Source organism: Staurois parvus, unplaced genomic scaffold (genome assembly GCF_062004578.1).
Source record: "Staurois parvus isolate SC_StPar_1 unplaced genomic scaffold, SC_StPar_1.0 ptg000720l, whole genome shotgun sequence".
NCBI lineage: Eukaryota > Metazoa > Chordata > Amphibia > Anura > Ranidae > Staurois > Staurois parvus.
Window position 1 is genome coordinate 103,908 of NW_028318516.1, and position 21,050 is coordinate 124,957.

The following is a 21,050-nucleotide window of genomic DNA, read 5'->3' on the forward strand; positions in this document are numbered from 1 at the left end:
TTGGAATCCCGGGAATACAGAGGACGGGGACATCTCTCTGGTGGGTTCCTGTAGCTGGATGACTCCACCATGGTGTCCTGATCTTTGTGTCCTTCTTGAATCTCTGACTCCTCCATCCCCCCATCCTCATCCTCCTCCTCATTCTCCACTATCAGTGATTGTTCCTCATCTACCTGATGATGGTGAGGGATGGTGTGACCTTCCTGTGTGGAATCCCGGGAATACAGAGGACGGGGACATCTCTCTGGTGGGTTCCCATGACTGGATCCATCTGTAGGAAACACACACACTGACTGAATCCATTGTTTCTATGTGTTTATCAGATGATGGGGGATCTAGGTGGATCCTCCGTACTGCTCTCTCCTTTACAATAAAGTCTCCTCTTACCCGGTGATGTGAGGGGCGGCTGATTGTCCATCATGACGTCCTTGTAGAGATCCTTGTGTCCTTCTAAATACTCCCACTCCTCCATGGAGAAATAGACAGTGACACCCTGACACCTTATAGGAACCTGACACACACAATGATACAGTCACCATCCAGACACATCCCTTGTCTGTTACTGGAGAATGTCCCAGAATTCCCGGCACCGCTCACCTCTCCTGTCAGCAGCTCCATCATCTTCTTGGTGACTTCTAGAATCTTCTGCATGTTGTGTCTCTCAGGGTTTAGGGAGTCACATGGAGGCACTGTGATGGTCATATGATCACCTGACTTCAGAAGAGGAAATCTCTGTATTGAGGAACCAATAGAAATATCATGTTAGAATCCCAGAATCCTCCTCACCTCTCCGGTCAGGTCTGTGTTTTATTAATAGAGATAAGAGTGATGTCATGTGACCTCCCAGAATCCTCCTCACCTCTCCGGTCAGGTCTGTGTTTTATTAATAGAGATCAGAGTGATGTCATGTGACCTCCCAGAATCCTCCTCACCTCTCCGGTCAGCTCTGTGTTTTATTAATAGAGATAAGAGGGATGTCATGTGACCTCCCAGAATCCTCCTCACCTCTCCGGTCAGGTCTGTGTTTTATTAATAGAGATAAGAGGGATGTCATGTGACCTCCCAGAATCCTCCTCACCTCTCCGGTCAGCAGGTAGATGATCTCCAGGGTGAGGTTTAGTATCTTCTCAGTCATGTGACTCTGGTCCTCCTCCATCCTCATTGGTGCCATCATGTGATCTATACAGGTCTCCTTGTAGACGGATAACTTTGGGAAATGAAAGTAAGAATGATTTGGATGGTATTGGTCACACAATAATAGGATGTGGATGTGAGGGGGGAATAGGAGGGTTGCTGGACATTGAAGAACTACTCCCCCCATGGGAACACATTTAGTTTGGACTCAGGGATTTACAAATCCTATCTCCCGACTCTCGGGACATGTAGTTCTGGGCGCAGTGCTGGTTGTTTTCTTACATTTATCCCTGTTGCAGGCAAGCAGCAGGGCTTACTGAAGAAAGTGATTGGTAGACTCCGGGGGGGGGGGGGGGGCGGCGGGCTGCAGCTGGGCATGCTCAGTGTCTGTGACACTTGTTCAGACAGCACACTTACCCCTTCCCTCCCTGCATAGACGGGGGAGGAGAGAGATTCTGTTTTGCTCCGCCTCTTCCCACCCCTCTGCTCTGTGACTGCCCCGTGGGGGGGGGATATTTGAAGATCCATCCGGTTGTACAATTGGCGATGTCTGAGCCTGCAGAGAGCAGCCTGGGGGTGAGCGATCTCTGCTCTACCATGGAGCTTTCCCCACCTCCTCCCCTTCTCTCCTTATCTACCTCCCCCCTCCCTGTTCTTCCAGCAGCTTCACACTTCACTATTCCATGTCCAGTTGGCAGCTGAGCTCTGATGTAAGGGGGGACTCCGCTGAACTCTGACGTAAGGGGGGTGGACTCCGCTGAGCTCTGATGTAAAGGGGGGACTCCGCTGAGCTCTGATGTAAGAGGGGGCACTCCGCTGAGCTCTGATGTAAGGGGGGGACTCCGCTGAGCTCTGATGTAAGGGGGGGGAACTCCGCTGAGCTCTGATGTAAGGGGGGGACTCCGCTGAGCCCTGAAGTAAGGGGGCACTCCACTGAGCTCTGACGTAAGAGGAAATCTTCTGAGCTCTGACGTAAGGGGGGTGGACTCCGCTGAGCTCTGACGTAAGGGGGGTGGACTCCGCTGAGCTCTGACGTAAGGGGGGTGGACTCCGCTGAGCTCTGACGTAAGGGGGGTGGACTCCGCTGAGCTCTGACGTAAGGGGGGTGGACTCCGCTGAGCTCTGACGTAAGGGGGGTGGACTCCGCTGAGCTCTGACGTAAGGGGGGTGGACTCCGCTGAGCTCTGACGTAAGGGGGGTGGACTCCGCTGAGCTCTGACGTAAGGGGGGTGGACTCCGCTGAGCTCTGACGTAAGGGGGGTGGACTCCGCTGAGCTCTGACGTAAGGGGGGTGGACTCCGCTGAGCTCTGACGTAGGGGGGGTGGACTCCGCTGAGCTCTGACGTAAGGGGGGGTGGACTCCGCTGAGCTCTGATGTAAGGGGGACTCTGCTGGACACTGACATAAGGGGGGGACTCTGCTGGACACTGATGTAAGGGGGGGACTCCACTGAACACTGATGTAAGGGGGGGACTCCACAGGACACTGATGTAAGGGGGTAAAGATGGGGACTATGATGCAAGGGGGAACTCCGCTGGACACTGACATAAGGGGGACTCTGCTTGACGCTGATGTAAGGGGGGACTCCACTGGACACTGACGTAAGAGGGGGACTCCGCTGGACACTGATGTAAGGGGGTAAAGATGGGGACTTTGATACAAGGGGGGACTCTTATGTGAACATGGTGCTCATCTTGACTGCTGCACTCTCTATGTTGTGTCTTTGTACTTACTCCTGGCCCCTGCACTCTCTATGTTGTGTTTTGTACTTACTCCTGGCCCCTGCACTCTATATGTTGTGTTTTGTACTTACTCCTGGCCCCTGCACTCTCTATGTTGTGTTTCTGTACTTACTCCTGGCCCCTGCACTCTCTATGTTGTGTTTCTGTACTTACTCCTGGCCCCTGCACTCTCTATGTTGTGTTTTGTACTTACTCCTGGCCCTTGCACTCTCTATTTTGTCTTTGTACTTACTCCTGGCCCCTGCACTCTCTATTTTGTCTTTGTACTTACTCCTGGCCCCTGCACTCTCTATGTTGTGTCTTTGTACTTACTCCTGGCCCCTGCACTCTCTATGTTGTGTTTTGTACTTACTCCTGGCCCCTGCACTCTATATGTTGTGTTTCTGTACTTGCTCTTGGCCCCTGCACTCTATATGTTGTGTTTTGTACTTACTCCTGGCCCCTGCACTCTATATGTTGTGTTTTGTACTTACTCCTGGCCCCTGCACTCTATATGTTGTCTTTGTACTTACTCCTGGCCCCTGCACTCTATATGTTGTGTTTTGTACTTACTCCTGGCCCCTGCACTCTATATGTTGTGTTTTGTACTTACTCCTGGCCCCTGCACTCTCTATGTTGTGTTTTGTACTTACTCCTGGCCCCTGCACTCTCTATGTTGTGTTTTGTACTTACTCCTGGCCCCTGCACTCTCTATGTTGTTTGTACTTACTCCTGGCCCCTGCACTCTATATGTTGTGTTTTGTACTTACTCCTGGCCCCTGCACTCTATATGTTGTCTTTGTACTTACTCCTGGCCCCTGCACTCTATATGTTGTGTTTTGTACTTACTCCTGGCCCCTGCACTCTATATGTTGTCTTTGTACTTACTCCTGGCCCCTGCACTCTATATGTTGTGTTTTGTACTTACTCCTGGCCCCTGCACTCTATATGTTGTGTTTTGTACTTACTCCTGGCCCCTGCACTCTCTATGTTGTGTTTTGTACTTACTCCTGGCCCCTGCACTCTCTATGTTGTGTTTTGTACTTACTCCTGGCCCCTGCACTCTCTATGTTGTTTGTACTTACTCCTGGCCCCTGCACTCTCTATGTTGTTTGTACTTACTCCTGGCCCCTGCACTCTATATGTTGTGTTTTGTACTTACTCCTGGCCCCTGCACTCTCTATGTTGTGTTTTTGTACTTACTCCTGGCCCCTGCACCCTCTATGTTGTGTTTCTGTACTTACTCCTGGCCCCTGCACTCTATATGTTGTGTTTTGTACTTACTCCTGGCCCCTGCACTCTCTATGTTGTGTTTTTGTACTTACTCCTGGCCCCTGCACTCTCTATGTTGTGTTTTGTACTTACTCCTGGCCCCTGCACTCTCTATGTTGTGTTTGTACTTACTCCTGACCCCTGCACTCTATATGTTGTCTTTGTACTTACTCCTGGCCCCTGCACTCTCTATGTTGTGTTTTGTACTTACTCCTGGCCCCTGCACTCTATACATTATGTTGTATGTAGACCTGACTAAGATGTTCATTGTCCCAACAGTTTCTGGTTGGAATGAAATCCTTCTTTAAGGTCGGCTCATTAAGGCAGTCCATACATTACTCATATTGTTCATCCAATCAGTGGGCTGAACAGAAAACAAAATGATCCAATCCTGGAGGACCCTGGAGCTTGATTTGTCTGCTCAGCATGTGCTTGTACTGAGCACCCAAGTGCTTCCATGTGCATCAACCTTCATATTCTCCACCCTGGCAAAGTCATTTCATGCTTTAACCACTTCCTGTCCGGACACTCTCACCCCCTTCCTGTCCAGGGCAATTTTCAGCGCTATCACACTTTGAATGACAATTGCGCGGTCATGCAACACTGTACCCATATACATTTTTACCATTTTTTTGAGACAGATAAAGCTTTATTTTGGTGGTATTTATTCACCACTGGGATTTTAATTTTTCTGCTATGTAAATGAAAAAGTCCAAAAATTTTGAAACAAAGTGTTTTTCTTATAAAATTTTGCAAATAAATAATATTTCATCATAAATCTTGGCCAAAATTTATTCCGTTATCTTTTTAGTAAAAAAAATAAATAAGCCAAATTAGTTTATAACCAAAAATTATAATTTTTAAACTTTTTTTTACATTTTTATTTTATTTTTTTATATTATTATTTATGTGTTTTTTTTTAACATACTGTCACCCTAGCAGTACAGTGTCACCATGGTGACACTGTACTACTTATGGGGGGGTGATGAAGATTTTTTTTTTTTATTTTACAGTGATTGCTTTTACACCCATATAGGATGTAAAAACAATAATTTCTCTTTCTCTCTGTCTGCATTCTTGCAGCCATTGAGAACTACTGAGTGAGCTGTGATTGGTCACAGCTTGTCACATGGCTGTTGTGAATGGCCCTGTACCATGTGACCTCTGTGATCATTCACAGATTTCACACCTAGTAAGCAATGATGTCACAAGTGACATCTTGCTTTATTACTTTGCATGTGATCACTGATTGGCCAATCAGTGATCACATGATCGGGACCTCGTACAGAGGTCCCATCCGACGATCAGTGTTTCACTGTGTCCGGAGGACACAGCGGGCACTGGATTGCGGTGCTGCACGCTCCCAGGGAGCACGCACAGCTAGAAATGGCGGGTGCTGTTTATGAACGGCAACCCGCCCCTGGAGTGCCACCATCCTGCCATTTATAAACAGCAGGCGGACGGCAAGTGGTTAAAGGGACATCCAGCCATTGACAGTCCTTCGTGATAAAACCTCTCATTCAGTAATAGTAGAACAATAAACACCGGATTTATATATGGTTTGGGTTCCATTATTATTTTTATCAGGACAAGTAGATTGTCATGAGGGACAAGTAGTTTGGGACCCCGATTTAGTCCCTTGGACAAATAGTTTTTTGATAAATTTCCACATCGCTGGGACTGCTTAACATTTAGTACATTTTCATGGTCCTGGGCTTGCTGAATCAGAAATCCCCTTTTCTCTGTTGGGTTTGTTTGGTCCCTGAATTGGTTTTGATGAGTTTTAGATCTGCAGACAAGGAATGATAAATCTGATCCTTCCTATGACTTGTTTGCTCTGAGGCAGTGCTGTGAGGTCAATGTCGGCTCATCATGAGGTCCAGGAAGGGGAACTTGATGACTTTTGATTGGAGTTGCTGGATAATCAGGATAATTGCCCGATATCCGGCTGCAAGGCTCCAATCTCCGGCAGCCTGCTGACTGACAGGAGTGATGTCACTGTCACTCTCTTCAGTAAGAGAAGGGATTGGATTGGATAGCAGGAGGATGCTGCTGGTAGCGCAGAGAGAGCTTTGGGGGAGGACTCTGTTCTCCTCCCTCCAATGGCAGCTCAGTGTGGGTAGGAGGAGGACAACAGGGGGAAGACCTTTGGTTGACAAATATACTGTGATATCCAGGACATTGTACAGAGTGGTGGTGGGTTCCTGGGGCTCTGAATTCCAGCACCGGGCACTGCCAGAGCCTGTGTCATGGGAAGGTATGGGACTGTCTCCGGAAGATGTATAGCACTGACCCCTGACTACCTGTTAGTCTATGCTGAGCATACAGACCTCCTTTAGAAACAAGTGCCCACCAAGGGGTGAAGAACTGTCCTTCATTCCACTTGGACAATATTATTTGACCGGTGAGATGGTAAGAAGGTGAAGGTCGCCTTCTTTTCATGGCTGGAGTTCTGTAAGGAGGTCTGAAAGTAAGTTCAGGTAGGAGGACCATCATAGACCAACAGCCCCCTCCCTAACTCAGCGACTCCCTGAGCCATAGTACCTCCTCTTCTCTCAGAGATCTCCTATCAAGGACCTAAAGTCCTTCAGCTACTCTACCCCCTCAGAGAACTTGGGATCCACTACCCTCCAAGGGGCCCCAAAGTCCTTCATCCTCTGTACCCCCAAAGAGACCCCTCAGCTCCCCTTCATCCATCAGAACCCTTAGAGGACCATATTACTAGAATTTATCTCCACAATGAGGAGAATGTTCCAGCCCGGAAGTGGGGGAATGTTCTGCCCCTGAAGGGGTTCGTCTGGGTTCCCACACTATATATGTGTGTATCATCATCTGCTGGAGATAAAAGATGTCACAGTGACTATGGAGGAAGAGGACGGACGTGACTATGGAGGAAGAGGACGGACATGACTATGGAGGAAGAGGACGGACATGACGATGGAGGAAGAGGATGGACATGATGATGGAGGAAGAGGACGGACATGACGATGGAGGAAGAGGATGGACATGAAGGGGGTTTTTGGGTGTAAATAGGAAATAACATCTTATTACCTCCTCTTTTGCCACTTCCACCGTCTCCTTGCTGTTTCACATGGTATGGAACTTCCTCTTTGTTTCAGATGACTTCCTGTCTGTACCTGACATCACTTCCTGTTTGTACCTAACATCACTTCCTGTCTGTACCTTCCTTTGTGTATAAGTGAGATCACCTCCCTGTGGATTTCAGAGGAACTGCAGAAACATCTTAGAATATCCATTCCTGTATAATATCTACCTTACAGGGCTACCAGGGAAGTTCAAAAATAATAATTATAATATATATAATAATAATAAATAGCTCTTATGTTTAATAAAGATATTTTATTACATATAGAAAAGTCTTAAAAGCACAGAACACAAAAAACAAATGTATAGTTAATAAAACATACCTCCAAAACTGATCATTTTGGTGAAGAAAATGCAAAAATACATCCTAAAGTATAAAAATATCTATCAATCCACTGATAATGAAGATGTTAGACATAAATGACAAGGATGTAATGGTCACAGAGGAATGGTGGTGGAGATCTCTCACAGTAAGAACACTTCCTTGAATGGTTCTATAAATAAAGAATGAATCCTGGAGGGAATAAAGCTGTAAAGCAATAAATAATATATAAACTGGGCCATCCACTTCATCCATAAAGACATTGTGATTGAAGATCTTCTAGATCACATAGAAGGAGGACTCATCCATGATTTCATACATTTGTTTGGAAGGATAGAACAATCCTCAGAAGGGAACATGTAGGATGACAGGAAAGGCTCCTGACTGGTGAGATCCTCCAAACATAATGATGACATCCATGAACTGGAGCGAGCTCGTTGGGGTGATAAAGCCAATCTGGAAACACTGTGTAGACGTTCTCCAAGAACTCAGCACACTCCAGGTGTGGAGAAAGTCTCCAGGTGGGGTCAGCCTGTCATTTATCATAGGTAGAAATGTCCACACATGGACTTCCACAGGGACCCCCAGACTACCTATAGAACTTGGAGGTACCTGTAACATGGAACAGGATTTGGCATTGCTGGAAGACTGGTCATAGCAGTGGAGTTGATTGCAGATTTAGTCCTGTAGAACATCTGGTATATGGATACAAAGCCCCCCAGCTGGGAGTAAAGGGTGGAAATGGCTGGTGACCCCCAGATTTGGGCAATGATGTCATCACTATAAATGGATAAAACCCGCGCTATGTGTAACAACTCCAAACCTACAAAAACCTTCTAGCGGACTGCTGCTGTAACAAAGGGAAGGATTCCCTGTCATCTAGAAGAGCATTATGTGTCACAGCGCTGTCCTATTGTGTGTGCACAGAAATCATCACAAATACACTACAAATATGTGGAGACATTCAGAGATAAAGAGCTCGGGGCTCCAAATCCTATTCTCTGCACATCCACTGCTTCCACTTTACACCCACTTCATTGGTCTTATGGGGTTTATCAATAAATGAAGGAAACTGAACCGTGTGCAAATCCATCCACAACATAAAGTGCTTTGTGCTCAAGATGCTGCTCCCTGCACATCCACTGCTTCCACTTTACACCCACTTCATTCATCTCATCAGATTTGCTGCTATAGGAAATCATGTAAAATGATGTCCCATCTCGCTGTTTGTAAAAACAATTCTGCAGCTAATTGGCCACTAGGATTACTTTTACATGAAAGCCGACCACCAGCTAATAAACCAGCACTAGAATGGTGCCTGTAGCTGCAAGCATCCTCCCGGTATAACCACTCCAAGTCCAGCGACGTTCCAGTACATTGCTGGTCCATGTTGGACATATATGTACCAGCAGAGAACACGGACATACGATGAATCGGGTCTGCGGACCAATATGATTGCAATTCATTCTTTTCTGTAATGTTCATGTTGGGGGTTCGGCCCAATAAGTTTTAATTTCATAAACGGTGATAGAGTTCCATGTGAATTGTGTGACAAGAGCTGAATTTGGGGGGCGGCCATGTATTGTGGTGTATAAATTGCCTTGGCCCACAATTGGTACAAATCTTCTGTGAAGAACAGTGGAGGGGCTGAACACTAGTGCTGGCAGTGACCGGGCCGATCCGGCTAACACTGAGTATTGGGGACACTATACAAAGCCGGCACTAGTATAGTTCTGTTCATGATCAATATATTGATCCGTACAAACACTATACTAGTAATGGCGGTGATCAGCGACCTATAGCGTGAGTGCGACAGTGTGCAGCCAATCTAACGCCAGCTGACCCTGGCTGGGAGGGGCTTACTGACCCTGACACTATGTGATGTCACTAGTGGCAGGAATACAGAGATCAGTGAAACATTCTATATACTGACACTGTACTAATGGCACTGGCTGGGTGACGGGGCAATCAAAGGTTTAAATGTGCTAATCTAACGTGTGTGTACAATGTAGTGGTGCTTTTACTCGGTGCCGTGTTCTCTCTTCTCTCCCTGGACCGACCGGGGGGGCAGCTGGGGGCGCAGGTGCATTGACACCCCAAAACAGGAAGCAATGCAGATTACGCCACTTTGCCAAGAGCTGCTGCTCGCCCACAAAATGCGGGTAAGTGGTTGGCAAGTAGTTAAAAAAAAAAAAACCTTAAAAACATTTTAAAACAAAATTCTTAATATATTTAACTTTTTTTTTAATACTTTTATCAGAATAGTAGGATGTAACCATAGTAACCATTGTACTACTGTGGGGGGGAGGGGGGTGATCAGGGATTTTTTTCTACACTTTGCAGGAGAAATAATGATCATTTCTCCTGCAATGCAAAGCTTGCTGTCAGAACTGAACTCATTTATCAACTGTCATCAGTGAGTTACATTTTTGACAGCTCAAGATAGTGATCTGTGATTGGCTGGAGCTGGTCACATGGTACAGGGTGCTGTGATTGGACCCATGTATCATGTGACAGCTGTGGGCCAATCATAGCTCACTAGGAGGAGAAGCAGAGCTGTTATGAATGAGATTGATTCATAACAACTGCTTACATTGGATCACCTAGAGATCACATGATCACCGGGTCACAATCACTGGGATCTTCATTCCCCTGTATCCACCAGACACAGCAGTCGGGGGAGGGGAGCGCTGTGTGCCGGCTCGGGTGTGTGGTGTGCCTCCTGTGTTAGTACAGCCAGAGTGACGTACAAGTACATTGCTTTGCCTGTAGCTGCCGCCTGGCCACAGTACATTGCGGGTGGGAAGCGGGTAATCTAGGACTAAGGATTCCAAGCTCACTCCTTGGGCCATGATATCATCCAGGCAAGAAATGTAAGTTCTGTGTTCCAATTATGAGGTGACAACAGCATAGAGTGCTTTCAGGATAATGGACAAAGGTAGACAAGCATTGCATGCTGTTGTTGTGTGAAGCAAGTCTGTCTCCTTTTTTATTACAGATAATACATTTTGTTTGGCTTTTTCTACATTGTTCCCCGATCCTGACATTCGTGGCCTCCTGGGCTGGATGTGCCGCTGGATCCAGGCCCTGGAGCAAGCCCTGGAGGTGGAACCAGACGAGGACCAGCCCAGCCTTGGAGCCTATTTCAGGCAGCAATTTTAGTTTAGTTACAATTTTTTATGATGTTTTATAGTTTTCTATTGATTGTTGGTAATAAATGTTCTATTTCTCTTGGACAGTGCCCTGTGTTGTGGCCTTCTTCAGCCTTTGCAGGTCGGCAATCTTCTTCATTGCAGTTGGAGCTGATCTGCATGTCCCTAAAGCATTGCAGGACTCTGCTAGCTCCAGCTGCACTGGACAATCTTGCTTACCTGGAATTTCTGGTAATGTCCAAACGAAGTGTTTTCTGGCAAGTCCAGCTTTAGGACTGTAGCAGATAGGATTGCATGTTTCCGAGAGGTAAACCAGCTCCTTCAATCCTAAGCTGGGATACATAAAGATTGAAGTTGTCTGCTTGCTGTCTGCAGCTACTCCCAATCTTGGTTTGCTTCCTCTTGTGAAATGCTGCAACAGTTTACACAGAACACTCCATTCACGTTACATTGTTCACGTTTGGAGTAGCTCTTCCTTCCATCCAGGGACTTCTACATAGCTTGGTGGAGTGGAGTTGTGCAGACTGACAAAAGGGGGTGCAGCCAAGTAGACAATGTGTGGGGGGATCCTGTGGCCCAACTCTGTCAAGATGTCTCCCATCACCTCATCTCTAGTTGGGATTGGCATTACACAGAAGTCACATGACTTGAAAGCTGCTCTTGGATGGACTATCAGTTATGGATGAGACCAGTTACATGCAATGTCCCCAGAAAAGAAGGGGCCCTAATGGGCAAATTGTCTATCTGCTCCACACATACCACTTGGATCCAACTTGTTTCTCATTCACATGTCAGTGTTTTGGCAACAAGAGGTGGGGAGGGAATGAAGTGAGGAACAAGTGTCCACTGGGCACATAAATTCCATAGGCACATACGTCTAGAATCAGGCAGCTAAAGATCCTATGCTCCCCAACCAATCTCAGGGCAAGATGTTACACGGGGTGTAAAGCAAACTTAGTCTGGGTCCAGTAAGTCCAGCATAATGATAGTCCAAACAACAGAAGGCCTTCTTCTTATTCTCCCAACTTTTCTGTGTCTCTAGCATTCCTTGGCAGGCTTACTGTGTGTAAGTTGTGTCCTGGTGTCACGCCTGGTGTCCTGGATATTACACACTTCTTGTATAGTGTGTGTCAATGAAGTAGCACAGGGAACATATTTGGACAGCAGTGTCAGTCTCTGGGGAGGCGAGTGTTCCATGCAGGAGTCTTGGCCAAAATCAGCACCCCAAAAAGACAAAAGCTAGCCGACACTTAGAAAACAAGCTGCAATATTGTGTGTTCCCATATTGGGGAATGTTGGCCTTGCCCACAGAGTCCACTGAGAATTCTAAGCTCCCTTGGGGCAGACAAATGGTTATTATTATTATTATACAGTATTTATAAAGCGCCAATAGTTCGCTCAGCACTGTACATTACAAAGGGGGACAGAACATGTGACAGAACAATAACAATACAATGCAAAACATGAGGGGATCGAGGGCCCTGCTCTTTCGAGTTTACAATCTAGGAGGGCGGGGATGGTGGTACAGGAGGAGATAGCTGCGGGGGATGGAGTGGTAGGAAGAGTGGAGGAGGTCAGCAAGTTAACAGGGGGTGGGGTAGTGTCAGGGATCCCCTCGATCCCCGCCGCGTTGGTCCCGGCGCAGGCGCAGTATGCCGCCCGGCGCAGGGACTCGAGCACTGGTTCCGGGCCGGCCGCGGCGTTCGAGTTCGCGCATGCGCAGTAGAAGCCGCGGCCGCCCGCTGGGCACCAATGGCAGCGCAGGGCGGGATATTTAAACGACCCTGAGCTGTCATTCAGTGCCTTCTGGTCTTTCCTGCATTCTGAATCCTGTGAACCTGTACCCTGTAAGTTATTGACCCGGATTGAACCTGACCTTGCTGTTTTCGCCTGTTCTGACCCTTGCTTTGCCTGACCTCTCTCCTGAATGCCCCCTATTGGATTTGACCTGCTGTTGCTGACCTGGCGTGTGACCCGACCATTCTATGCCCGCTGCCTTGTACCTTGCCGCCCTCTCTGTTACCGACCCGGCCCGTCTGACCCTGCTCATCCATCCATCCATCCCGTGCAGTGGGGTCTTCTGACCTCCTCACATCAGACTCTTCCCCGTGGGAGCCCCTTGCGCATACTACTACCACTGACGGACGCACCCGGTAGTCACGACCTGGTCTCAGGGAGCTCCAAGTCCATCCCCACCATCAGGGGCCCTGGTGAACAAGCACCCTGGGACTTAGACTCCGTGCGCTGGGGACGCCTATTCAGTGGAGTGCTAGTAGTACCGCCGGGCGGTCCCTTACAGTACCAGAAGGCCATGACTGAGTCTAGAGGAGGTCCCTCGCCGCTGGAGGAGATCTGCAGGCACCTATCCAATTTGACACAGGCCGTATCGGCCCTGCAGGATAGATGTCAGCAGATTGAAACTCAATTCCAGGCCTGCACTATATCCGTTCCTGCCCCACAGGCCGCGGTCCCCACACCTCCAGCAGCCCCTGTGCTGGTGTCTGGGGCACTCGCACCACTCCCGGCGGCCGACCCCCGAGTACCCTTACCAGAACGTTTCCACGGGGACCGCACACGGTTCAGAGCATTCCGCGAGTCCTGCCTCCTCTATTTTGAGCTACAACCCCGAACCTTCGTGACTGAATCCGTGAAGGTGGGGTTCGTCATATCCCTCCTGCAGGGTGAACCCCAAGACTGGGCCCATCGATTACGGGGAAAAAATGACCCTCACCTTGGTTCGGTTGACAGTTTTTTTGATGCTATGGCCATCCTTTATGATGACCCACAGCGGGCAGCTTCTGCTGAAGCTACTCTGTACACACTCCGGCAAGGCCGCCGAGCGGCGGAGGAGTACGCATCTGAATTTAGGCGGTGGATGGGGGATACTCGCTGGAACGAGTTCGCACTCCTGCATCAGTTCCGTGTTGGCCTATCAGACGGCCTGAAAGACGAGCTCGCCCGGGTGGAGGTACCTGAGACTTTAGAGGACCTAATAGCACTGACCATTAAGATTGACCGTAGACTGCGGGAACGCAGGTTTGAGAGGTCCGGCCAGGGTCATGGAAATCCGTGGGGATCATTTCAGGGTCCCAGTCAAACACCTAGGCCAGTCATCCAAAACCGGCCACCTGGAGACAACCCCGAACCCATGCAGCTCGGCCTGGCACGGCCTAAACTATCCCCAGAGGAACATCTGCGCAGACGATCCCAGAACCTGTGCCTCTATTGTGGAGAAGCTGGTCATATGGCGCGTTCCTGCCCGCAGAAACTGAGTAAGTGCACCTCTTCTTCCTTATCCCTTGGCAATGTTGGTCCATCCCAATACTTAGTGGTGCCCCTTTCCTTTCAGCTTCCAGAAAGGACCGTGGAAGTATCGGCCATAATTGACTCTGGGGCATGCAGCTGCTTCGTGGATATTAATTTTGCTCACCAGCAGGGTATTCCCCTTCAATTGAAACAAAAGGGGTTCAACATTTATTTGGCCGACGGTTCCCGAATAAAATCGGGGGTAGTGAACCAGGAAACCCCCTCCATCACCACTGTCATTGCCGGCCAGCACCAGGAACTCCTCCGCCTGGATGCTATAGCTTCACCCCTCTTCCCAGTCATTCTGGGGCTCCCATGGTTACGGGCCCATAACCCCCAGATTGACTGGGAAACCGGAGTAATCACGTTCCCTTCCCCATACTGTCGGATATACTGCCGCACTTCGGGCCCGGGGACCCCCCAAATCCTCCTGTGCTCTGAGGTGGAAGCTGAATTAAAACAAGTAATCCCTGCGGCCTACCATGGGTTTCTAGATGTGTTCAGCAAACGGGGAGCTGATACTCTACCCCCCCACCGCCCTTATGACTGCCCCATTGACCTGTTACCCGGCTCAGAAATTCCTTTTGGGCGAATCTTCCCCCTTTCAGAGCCCGAATTGGGGGCCCTAAAGGAATATATCGAGGACAGCCTCCAGAAGGGGTTCATCCGCCACTCCACTTCACCGGCGGGGGCGGGAATCTTCTTTGTTGAAAAGAAGGACAAAACCTTAAGGCCATGTATCGATTACAGGGAATTGAACAGGGTCACGATAAAAAACCGTTACCCACTACCGTTAGTACCTGAACTGTTCCAAAGTTTAAAGTCAGCAGTAGTTTTTACCAAGCTGGATCTGAGGGGGGCGTACAACTTGATTCGCATAAGGGAGGGGGACGAGTGGAAGACGGCCTTCCGCACCCGCTTCGGTCATTTTGAATATCTGGTCATGCCGTTCGGGTTGTGTAATGCTCCGGCCACGTTTCAACATTTTGTAAATGATATTTTTAGAGATTTTCTGGATGTCTTTGTGATCGTTTATTTAGACGACATTCTGATTTTTTCCCCGTCTCTGGGGGAACACAGAATACATGTAGCAAAAGTATTGGGGCGGCTGCGGCAGCATGGGTTGTACGCCAAGGCAGAAAAATGTTGTTTTGAACAATCCAGCATTGCCTTCTTGGGCCTGATTATCTCCACCGCGGGGGTCGCGATGGATCCCCAGAAGGTCGCTGCAATACTGGATTGGCCTGAACCCACAGACAGGAAAGGCGTCCAGCGATTCATCGGCTTTGCAAATTTTTACCGGAAGTTCATCAAGAACTTCTCGGGTCTGGTCTCCCCCATTACTCAGCTAACCAAGCTGGGGACCCGATTCAGATGGACACCAGAAGCGCAGGAAGCTTTCGATGCCTTAAAGAAGCTGTTCACTTCGGCACCCATTTTGGGTCACCCAGACGCCGCTCTGCCCTACATCTTGGAGGTAGATGCATCGGAGAATGCGGTAGGCTCCATCCTCTCCCAACGAAAAGGCACCAAGGAACTGCTCCACCCGGTAGCGTTCTTCTCACGGAAACTGACCCCAGCGGAGAGGAACTATGATATCGGTGACCGTGAGCTACTAGCGATCAAAACGGCGTTAGAGGAATGGAGGTACCTGCTGGAAGGTGCGGTGCACCCCATCTTAATATTTACTGACCATAAGAACTTAGAGTATCTGAGAACTGCCAAGCGTCTACGCCCGCGACAGGCGAGATGGGCACTATTCTTTTCAAGATTCAACTTCCATATTACGTACCGGCCGGGATCAAAGAACACTAAGCCGGATGCGTTATCACGGATGTACGAAGACGCCAAGGAGACCCCAGTACCTGACACCATCCTATCCTCGGGTAACTTCTTGGTCCTTCAGTCGGACCTTCGTTCCAGGCTAATGGAGGCATCCACAAACTTCTCTACCCCAGGCGGAGGGCCACTCCAGAACAAGGGGGGACTCCTATGGAGGGAAGATCGAATTGTGGTGCCGGAAGAAGCTCGAACCCTGGTCTTGGGGCATTGCCACGACCACCCAATGGCGGGGCACTTTGGCCCAGAAAAGACCCTGGAACTTCTCCGACGCTCATTCTGGTGGCCAGACATGGCTAAAGATTGTAAGGGCTATGTCAGGTCCTGTGTCACCTGCCAGAAGAACAAGCCCTCAAGAAACAAGGTTTGGGGTCTGCTGCGACCCTTACCTATTCCTGACCGGCCTTGGCAAAAGATCTCACTAGACTTTATAGTCGAGCTTCCGCCATCCCGAGACCACACGGCAATCCTGGTAGTCGTGGACCGCTTGTCCAAGATGGCCCACTTCATCCCGTTGAAGAAGACCCCCTCGGCGGCCGAGACCGCGCGAGTCTTCATTCGTGAGGTAGTCAGGTTGCATGGGGTCCCCGAAGACATTGTCTCGGACCGAGGGGTCCAGTTCACGTCCAGATTCTGGAGAGCACTGTGCAAAGCCCTGGACATCAAATTATCTCTCTCTTCTGCGTTCCACCCTCAAACTAACGGTCAAACCGAAAGGACCAATCAGACCTTAGAGCAATATTTGAGATGCTATACCTCATTTACTCAAGATGACTGGCTGCCACTTCTTCCTTTAGCGGAATTTGCGTATAACAACGCCCGCCACTCAGCAACAGGGCAGTCCCCGTTCTTCGCCAACTATGGCTTTCACCCAGTCTTCCTCCCGGATTTGGTGTCGGAATGCCCAGTACCAGCAACACAAGATGTGGTAACGTTCTTCGCTGCGAACAATGAGAAGCTTCAAGTGGCCATCAGTCGGGCCCAGGAAGACTACAGGAAAGCATTCAACAGGAAACGGAGAGGAGATCTGGTATTGCGGCCTGGGGAGAAGGTTTGGCTGGCGACGTCCAATCTAAAGATGCTTTGCCCATCGAAGAAATTGGGACCCAAATTTATAGGCCCCTTCTGCATTAAACGGATGGTTAACGAAGTAGCCTATGAACTCGCCCTCCCTGACACGCTCAAGATCCACCCGGTCTTTCATGTGTCCCTTCTGAAGCCTGTGGTCCCAGATGCCTTCCCTGACCGGGAATCTAGACCCCCGGAAGCGGTAACGGTTGAAGGAGAAGAAGAATTTGAGGTTGAAACAATCCTGAAGTGTCGAAGGAGGGGAGGCCAGACCCAATTCCTTATCAAATGGAAGGGCTATGGTCCTGAGGACAATTCTTGGGAACCAGCCCATAATGTCCATGCACCCAGACTTGTCCGGAGGTTCTTTCGCGATCACCCGTGGTGGAGAGATCGGATGGGCATCCGGAGGTTGCCCGTAGGGGGGGGCAATGTCAGGGATCCCCTCGATCCCCGCCGCGTTGGTCCCGGCGCAGGCGCAGTATGCCGCCCGGCGCAGGGACTCGAGCACTGGTTCCGGGCCGGCCGCGGCGTTCGAGTTCGCGCATGCGCAGTAGAAGCCGCGGCCGCCCGCTGGGCACCAATGGCAGCGCAGGGCGGGATATTTAAACGACCCTGAGCTGTCATTCAGTGCCTTCTGGTCTTTCCTGCATTCTGAATCCTGTGAACCTGTACCCTGTAAGTTATTGACCCGGATTGAACCTGACCTTGCTGTTTTCGCCTGTTCTGACCCTTGCTTTGCCTGACCTCTCTCCTGAATGCCCCCTATTGGATTTGACCTGCTGTTGCTGACCTGGCGTGTGACCCGACCATTCTATGCCCGCTGCCTTGTACCTTGCCGCCCTCTCTGTTACCGACCCGGCCCGTCTGACCCTGCTCATCCATCCATCCATCCCGTGCAGTGGGGTCTTCTGACCTCCTCACATCAGACTCTTCCCCGTGGGAGCCCCTTGCGCATACTACTACCACTGACGGACGCACCCGGTAGTCACGACCTGGTCTCAGGGAGCTCCAAGTCCATCCCCACCATCAGGGGCCCTGGTGAACAAGCACCCTGGGACTTAGACTCCGTGCGCTGGGGACGCCTATTCAGTGGAGTGCTAGTAGTACCGCCGGGCGGTCCCTTACAGGTAGGCTTCCCTGAAGAGATGGGTTTTCAGGATGCACCTAAAGGAGAGGAGAGTAGGTGATATACTGATGGGTTGGGGCAGGGAGTTTCAGAGGATGGGTGACACCCTGGAGAAGTCCTGGAGGCGGGCATGGGAGGAGGAGACCAGGGAACTAGAGAGAAGGAGGTCTTGTGAGGAGCGGAGTGTGCGTGTTGGGCGGTACTTGGATATTAGGTCAGTGATGTAGTTCGGGGCAGTATGGTGGACAGCTTTGTACGTCAGCGTTAGGATTTTGAATTTGATCCATTGCGCAATCGGAAGCCAGTGGAGGGATTGGCAGAGGGGGGTGGCGGAGATGGAGCCGTTGGAAAGGTGAATGAGTCTGGCAGCCGTATTCAGGATGAACTGAAGCGGGGATAGCCAGTGGCGAGGCAGGCCAGTGAGGAGGGAGTTGCAGTAGTCGAGTCGTGATATGATGAGGGAGTGGATGAGCTGTTTAGTGGTTTCTGGGGTTAGGAACGTGCGGATTTTGGCGATGTTGCGGAGGTGGAGTCTGCATGAGTTTGTTAAAGATTGGACTTGGGGCTGGAAGGATAGGTTGGAGTCCAGAATGACACCAAGTACTCTGGCCTGCGGGGCGAGTTTGATGGTGGCATTGTTGGACATGATGGAAAAGTCAAAGGGGGGTGGTGTCCGGGCTGGGGGGAAGACAAGAAACTTGGTTTTGGAGAGGTTCCGATTAAGGAAGTGGAGCGACATCCAGTCAGATATGTTGCTCAGTAGGTGTGTGATTTGGGCGGAGACCGAGGGGGTGAGGTGGGGGGTTGAGAGATAGATTTGTGTGTCGTCGGCATAGAGGTGGTAGTTGAAGCCGTGAGAGTGTATGAGTTGGCCAAGGGAGGAGGTGTAGATGGAGAAGAGATGTGGCCCAAGGACAGAGCCTTGAGGGACCCCAACAGAGAGGGGGAGTGAGGGGGAGGTGGTAGCATTATAGGTAACGCTGAAAGAGCGTTGTGACAGGTAGGATGAGAGCCAGGAGAGAGCAGAATCTCTGAGGCCGAGGGAGTGTAGTTTTTTGAGGAGGAGGGGGTTGTCAACTGTGTCGAAGGCCGCAGAGAGGTCAAGGAGTAGGAGCACTGAATAGTGGCCATTAGCTTTGGCGGTTAGCAGGTCGGTTAGCAGGTCATGGGTCTGAGGATGTTCGGGTCATTGGGGTCCAGGGAGGGCTTTTTAAGTATGGGGGTGATGCGTGCATGTTTCATATTAGCATATAATGGCCAAACGCTACATGTGCCAGAGAACTTGTGTGATGGGGAACAGCTAAAACTATTTGCAGGACAGACCACCAGGTGAAAACAGCAGAAAGGCCAAAGAGTCTAACCACCAATGCCTCTGGAAGGGTCACCTTTTAGTTTTCTTTCTGAAGTGCTGCTTTTTTAGTGTTCGCTATTTGGAATTATTGGTAGCCATACTCAGAAAAGCCCCTGTGTTGGATTCCCAACATGACCAAGCCTCCATTATTACCCTAAATGCATTTGACAATTTGAAAGACACGTTCTGCTATTTTCCAAATAATGTTTATTACAAACACAAACATAATACAAAATTAATGGGGAGGAGGAAGATGTGATGGATTTGGTAAAATGTCTATTTCGTTTCCTATTGAATATATATATATACACTTTTTTTTATACACATCTTTTTACATATTTACTTTTATACTTTAATACTATTTCTTTCCACATATTTATAAATGTTTAGCATGAATACATATGTTGTGTGAATATTTTCTGCCTGCTGGGCTTTGTGGTACTTTAAGAAATCCTTGCTTAAGAAATATTTGCTCACAGGAACAGACCCCCTCCCATCGTGTGATTTGGAAGACAAAAGAATGTTTTTCTCTTTTTAAGATAAGACTGAAGAAGATCACACCTATACCATGACGGAGATTGTTTTCGTGTAAAGTGACCAATCAAAGACTAATATAATGCTTATGCTGTTATCACGTGATGTTCGCATCATTTTTCATATATAAACTCACGGTTTCATTTCAATAAATTAGAGAGAAGTTTTCACAGACCAAACGTGTCAGTGTGAGTTTCTTCATGTGCGCACATTCCGAAAGCTGGCCAGCATCATAAATTAGGACAGGAACAGATAAGCAATGGACAATTAGGTCCACCACTAAATCATCTGGTGCCGAAACCCGGGAATTCTGGGTAATGAACCTGCAGTCAGCCGACATCAAAAGGCATTAAGTGTCAGTCAAACTGGACAGGCTGGAGATTGATCACCTCTGGAGCATGGTAAGATATATTTTGCTATCTTACCATTGCTTATCCTGTCTTTGTTGTTGATTCATACCTGTGCCTAGTACGGCTGCTAAAGGTCACTAAAGGCAGGTAACCTTGTATGCCCGGAGTTTATTTAAATATACCTGCATGTGCTTATCCGTTACCTGGGTCTCTGTTGTGTGTTTTTATGTATCAGTCTTGAGGTGGAAGAGGAGTGGACCTACTGAGGGTTTTGACACATAATTTCTCTGAGTGTGTGTGGTAACCTTGTGTGTTGACCACAACAGAGGAGGTGTCGGTTTACGCGTCACTTTTGTGTGACAGCGTGGTGCCTTAGCCGTATTTGGGGCTAGGAAGAGTTATTCAGTGATCTGTACTCAGAGCCCACCAAGATAGACTGATATGTCATGTCCTAAATGTGTGTCTGGTTTAATGTTTGCCATTCATGAAGACGGTTGGGGTTTGTTAAGGGTTAAAGAGATAGGATATAGTCAGGAATTGTTAGGACGCCATCCTCTGTTTTCTGATTTGCCTGAAGTGTTAGTTTTCCGCCTTAATGTGCATTACCCTGTAAGGGGGGGTATTGGGAAATCAATTCAGCAGATAGAAGCAGAGGCGAGAGAGGGGGGGGCATAGTATAGAAAGGTGCCCCTGCCAATTAGAACAGCTGGAAGATTGTGAGCAGAGTGAGCAGCAGCGCGTGAAGAGTCTTGGGTTTCTTTTAGGAA

At 49.0% G+C, this 21,050-nt stretch overlaps 1 protein-coding gene and 1 long non-coding RNA gene across 2 annotated transcripts in view; one reads left to right on the plus strand and one right to left on the minus strand.

The window, feature by feature from the left end:
• The window catches only part of LOC149445449 (uncharacterized), a 71,716-nt gene extending 65,096 nt beyond the window's left edge, over positions 1–6,620 (minus strand). Inside the window, exon 1 of the mRNA XM_089653769.1 lies at positions 6,481–6,620. Within this exon, the coding sequence (XP_089509895.1) occupies positions 6,481–6,620 (140 nt within the window). The remainder of the gene's footprint in view (positions 1–6,480) is intronic.
• A 1,343-nt stretch (positions 6,621–7,963) lies between these two features.
• On the plus strand, positions 7,964–20,112 carry LOC149445452 (uncharacterized). Its single transcript, XR_016306400.1, has 2 exons — positions 7,964–8,075; positions 19,939–20,112. It is a non-coding gene; the product is annotated as an uncharacterized LOC149445452 (long non-coding RNA).
• Positions 20,113–21,050: the final 938 nt, after the last annotated feature.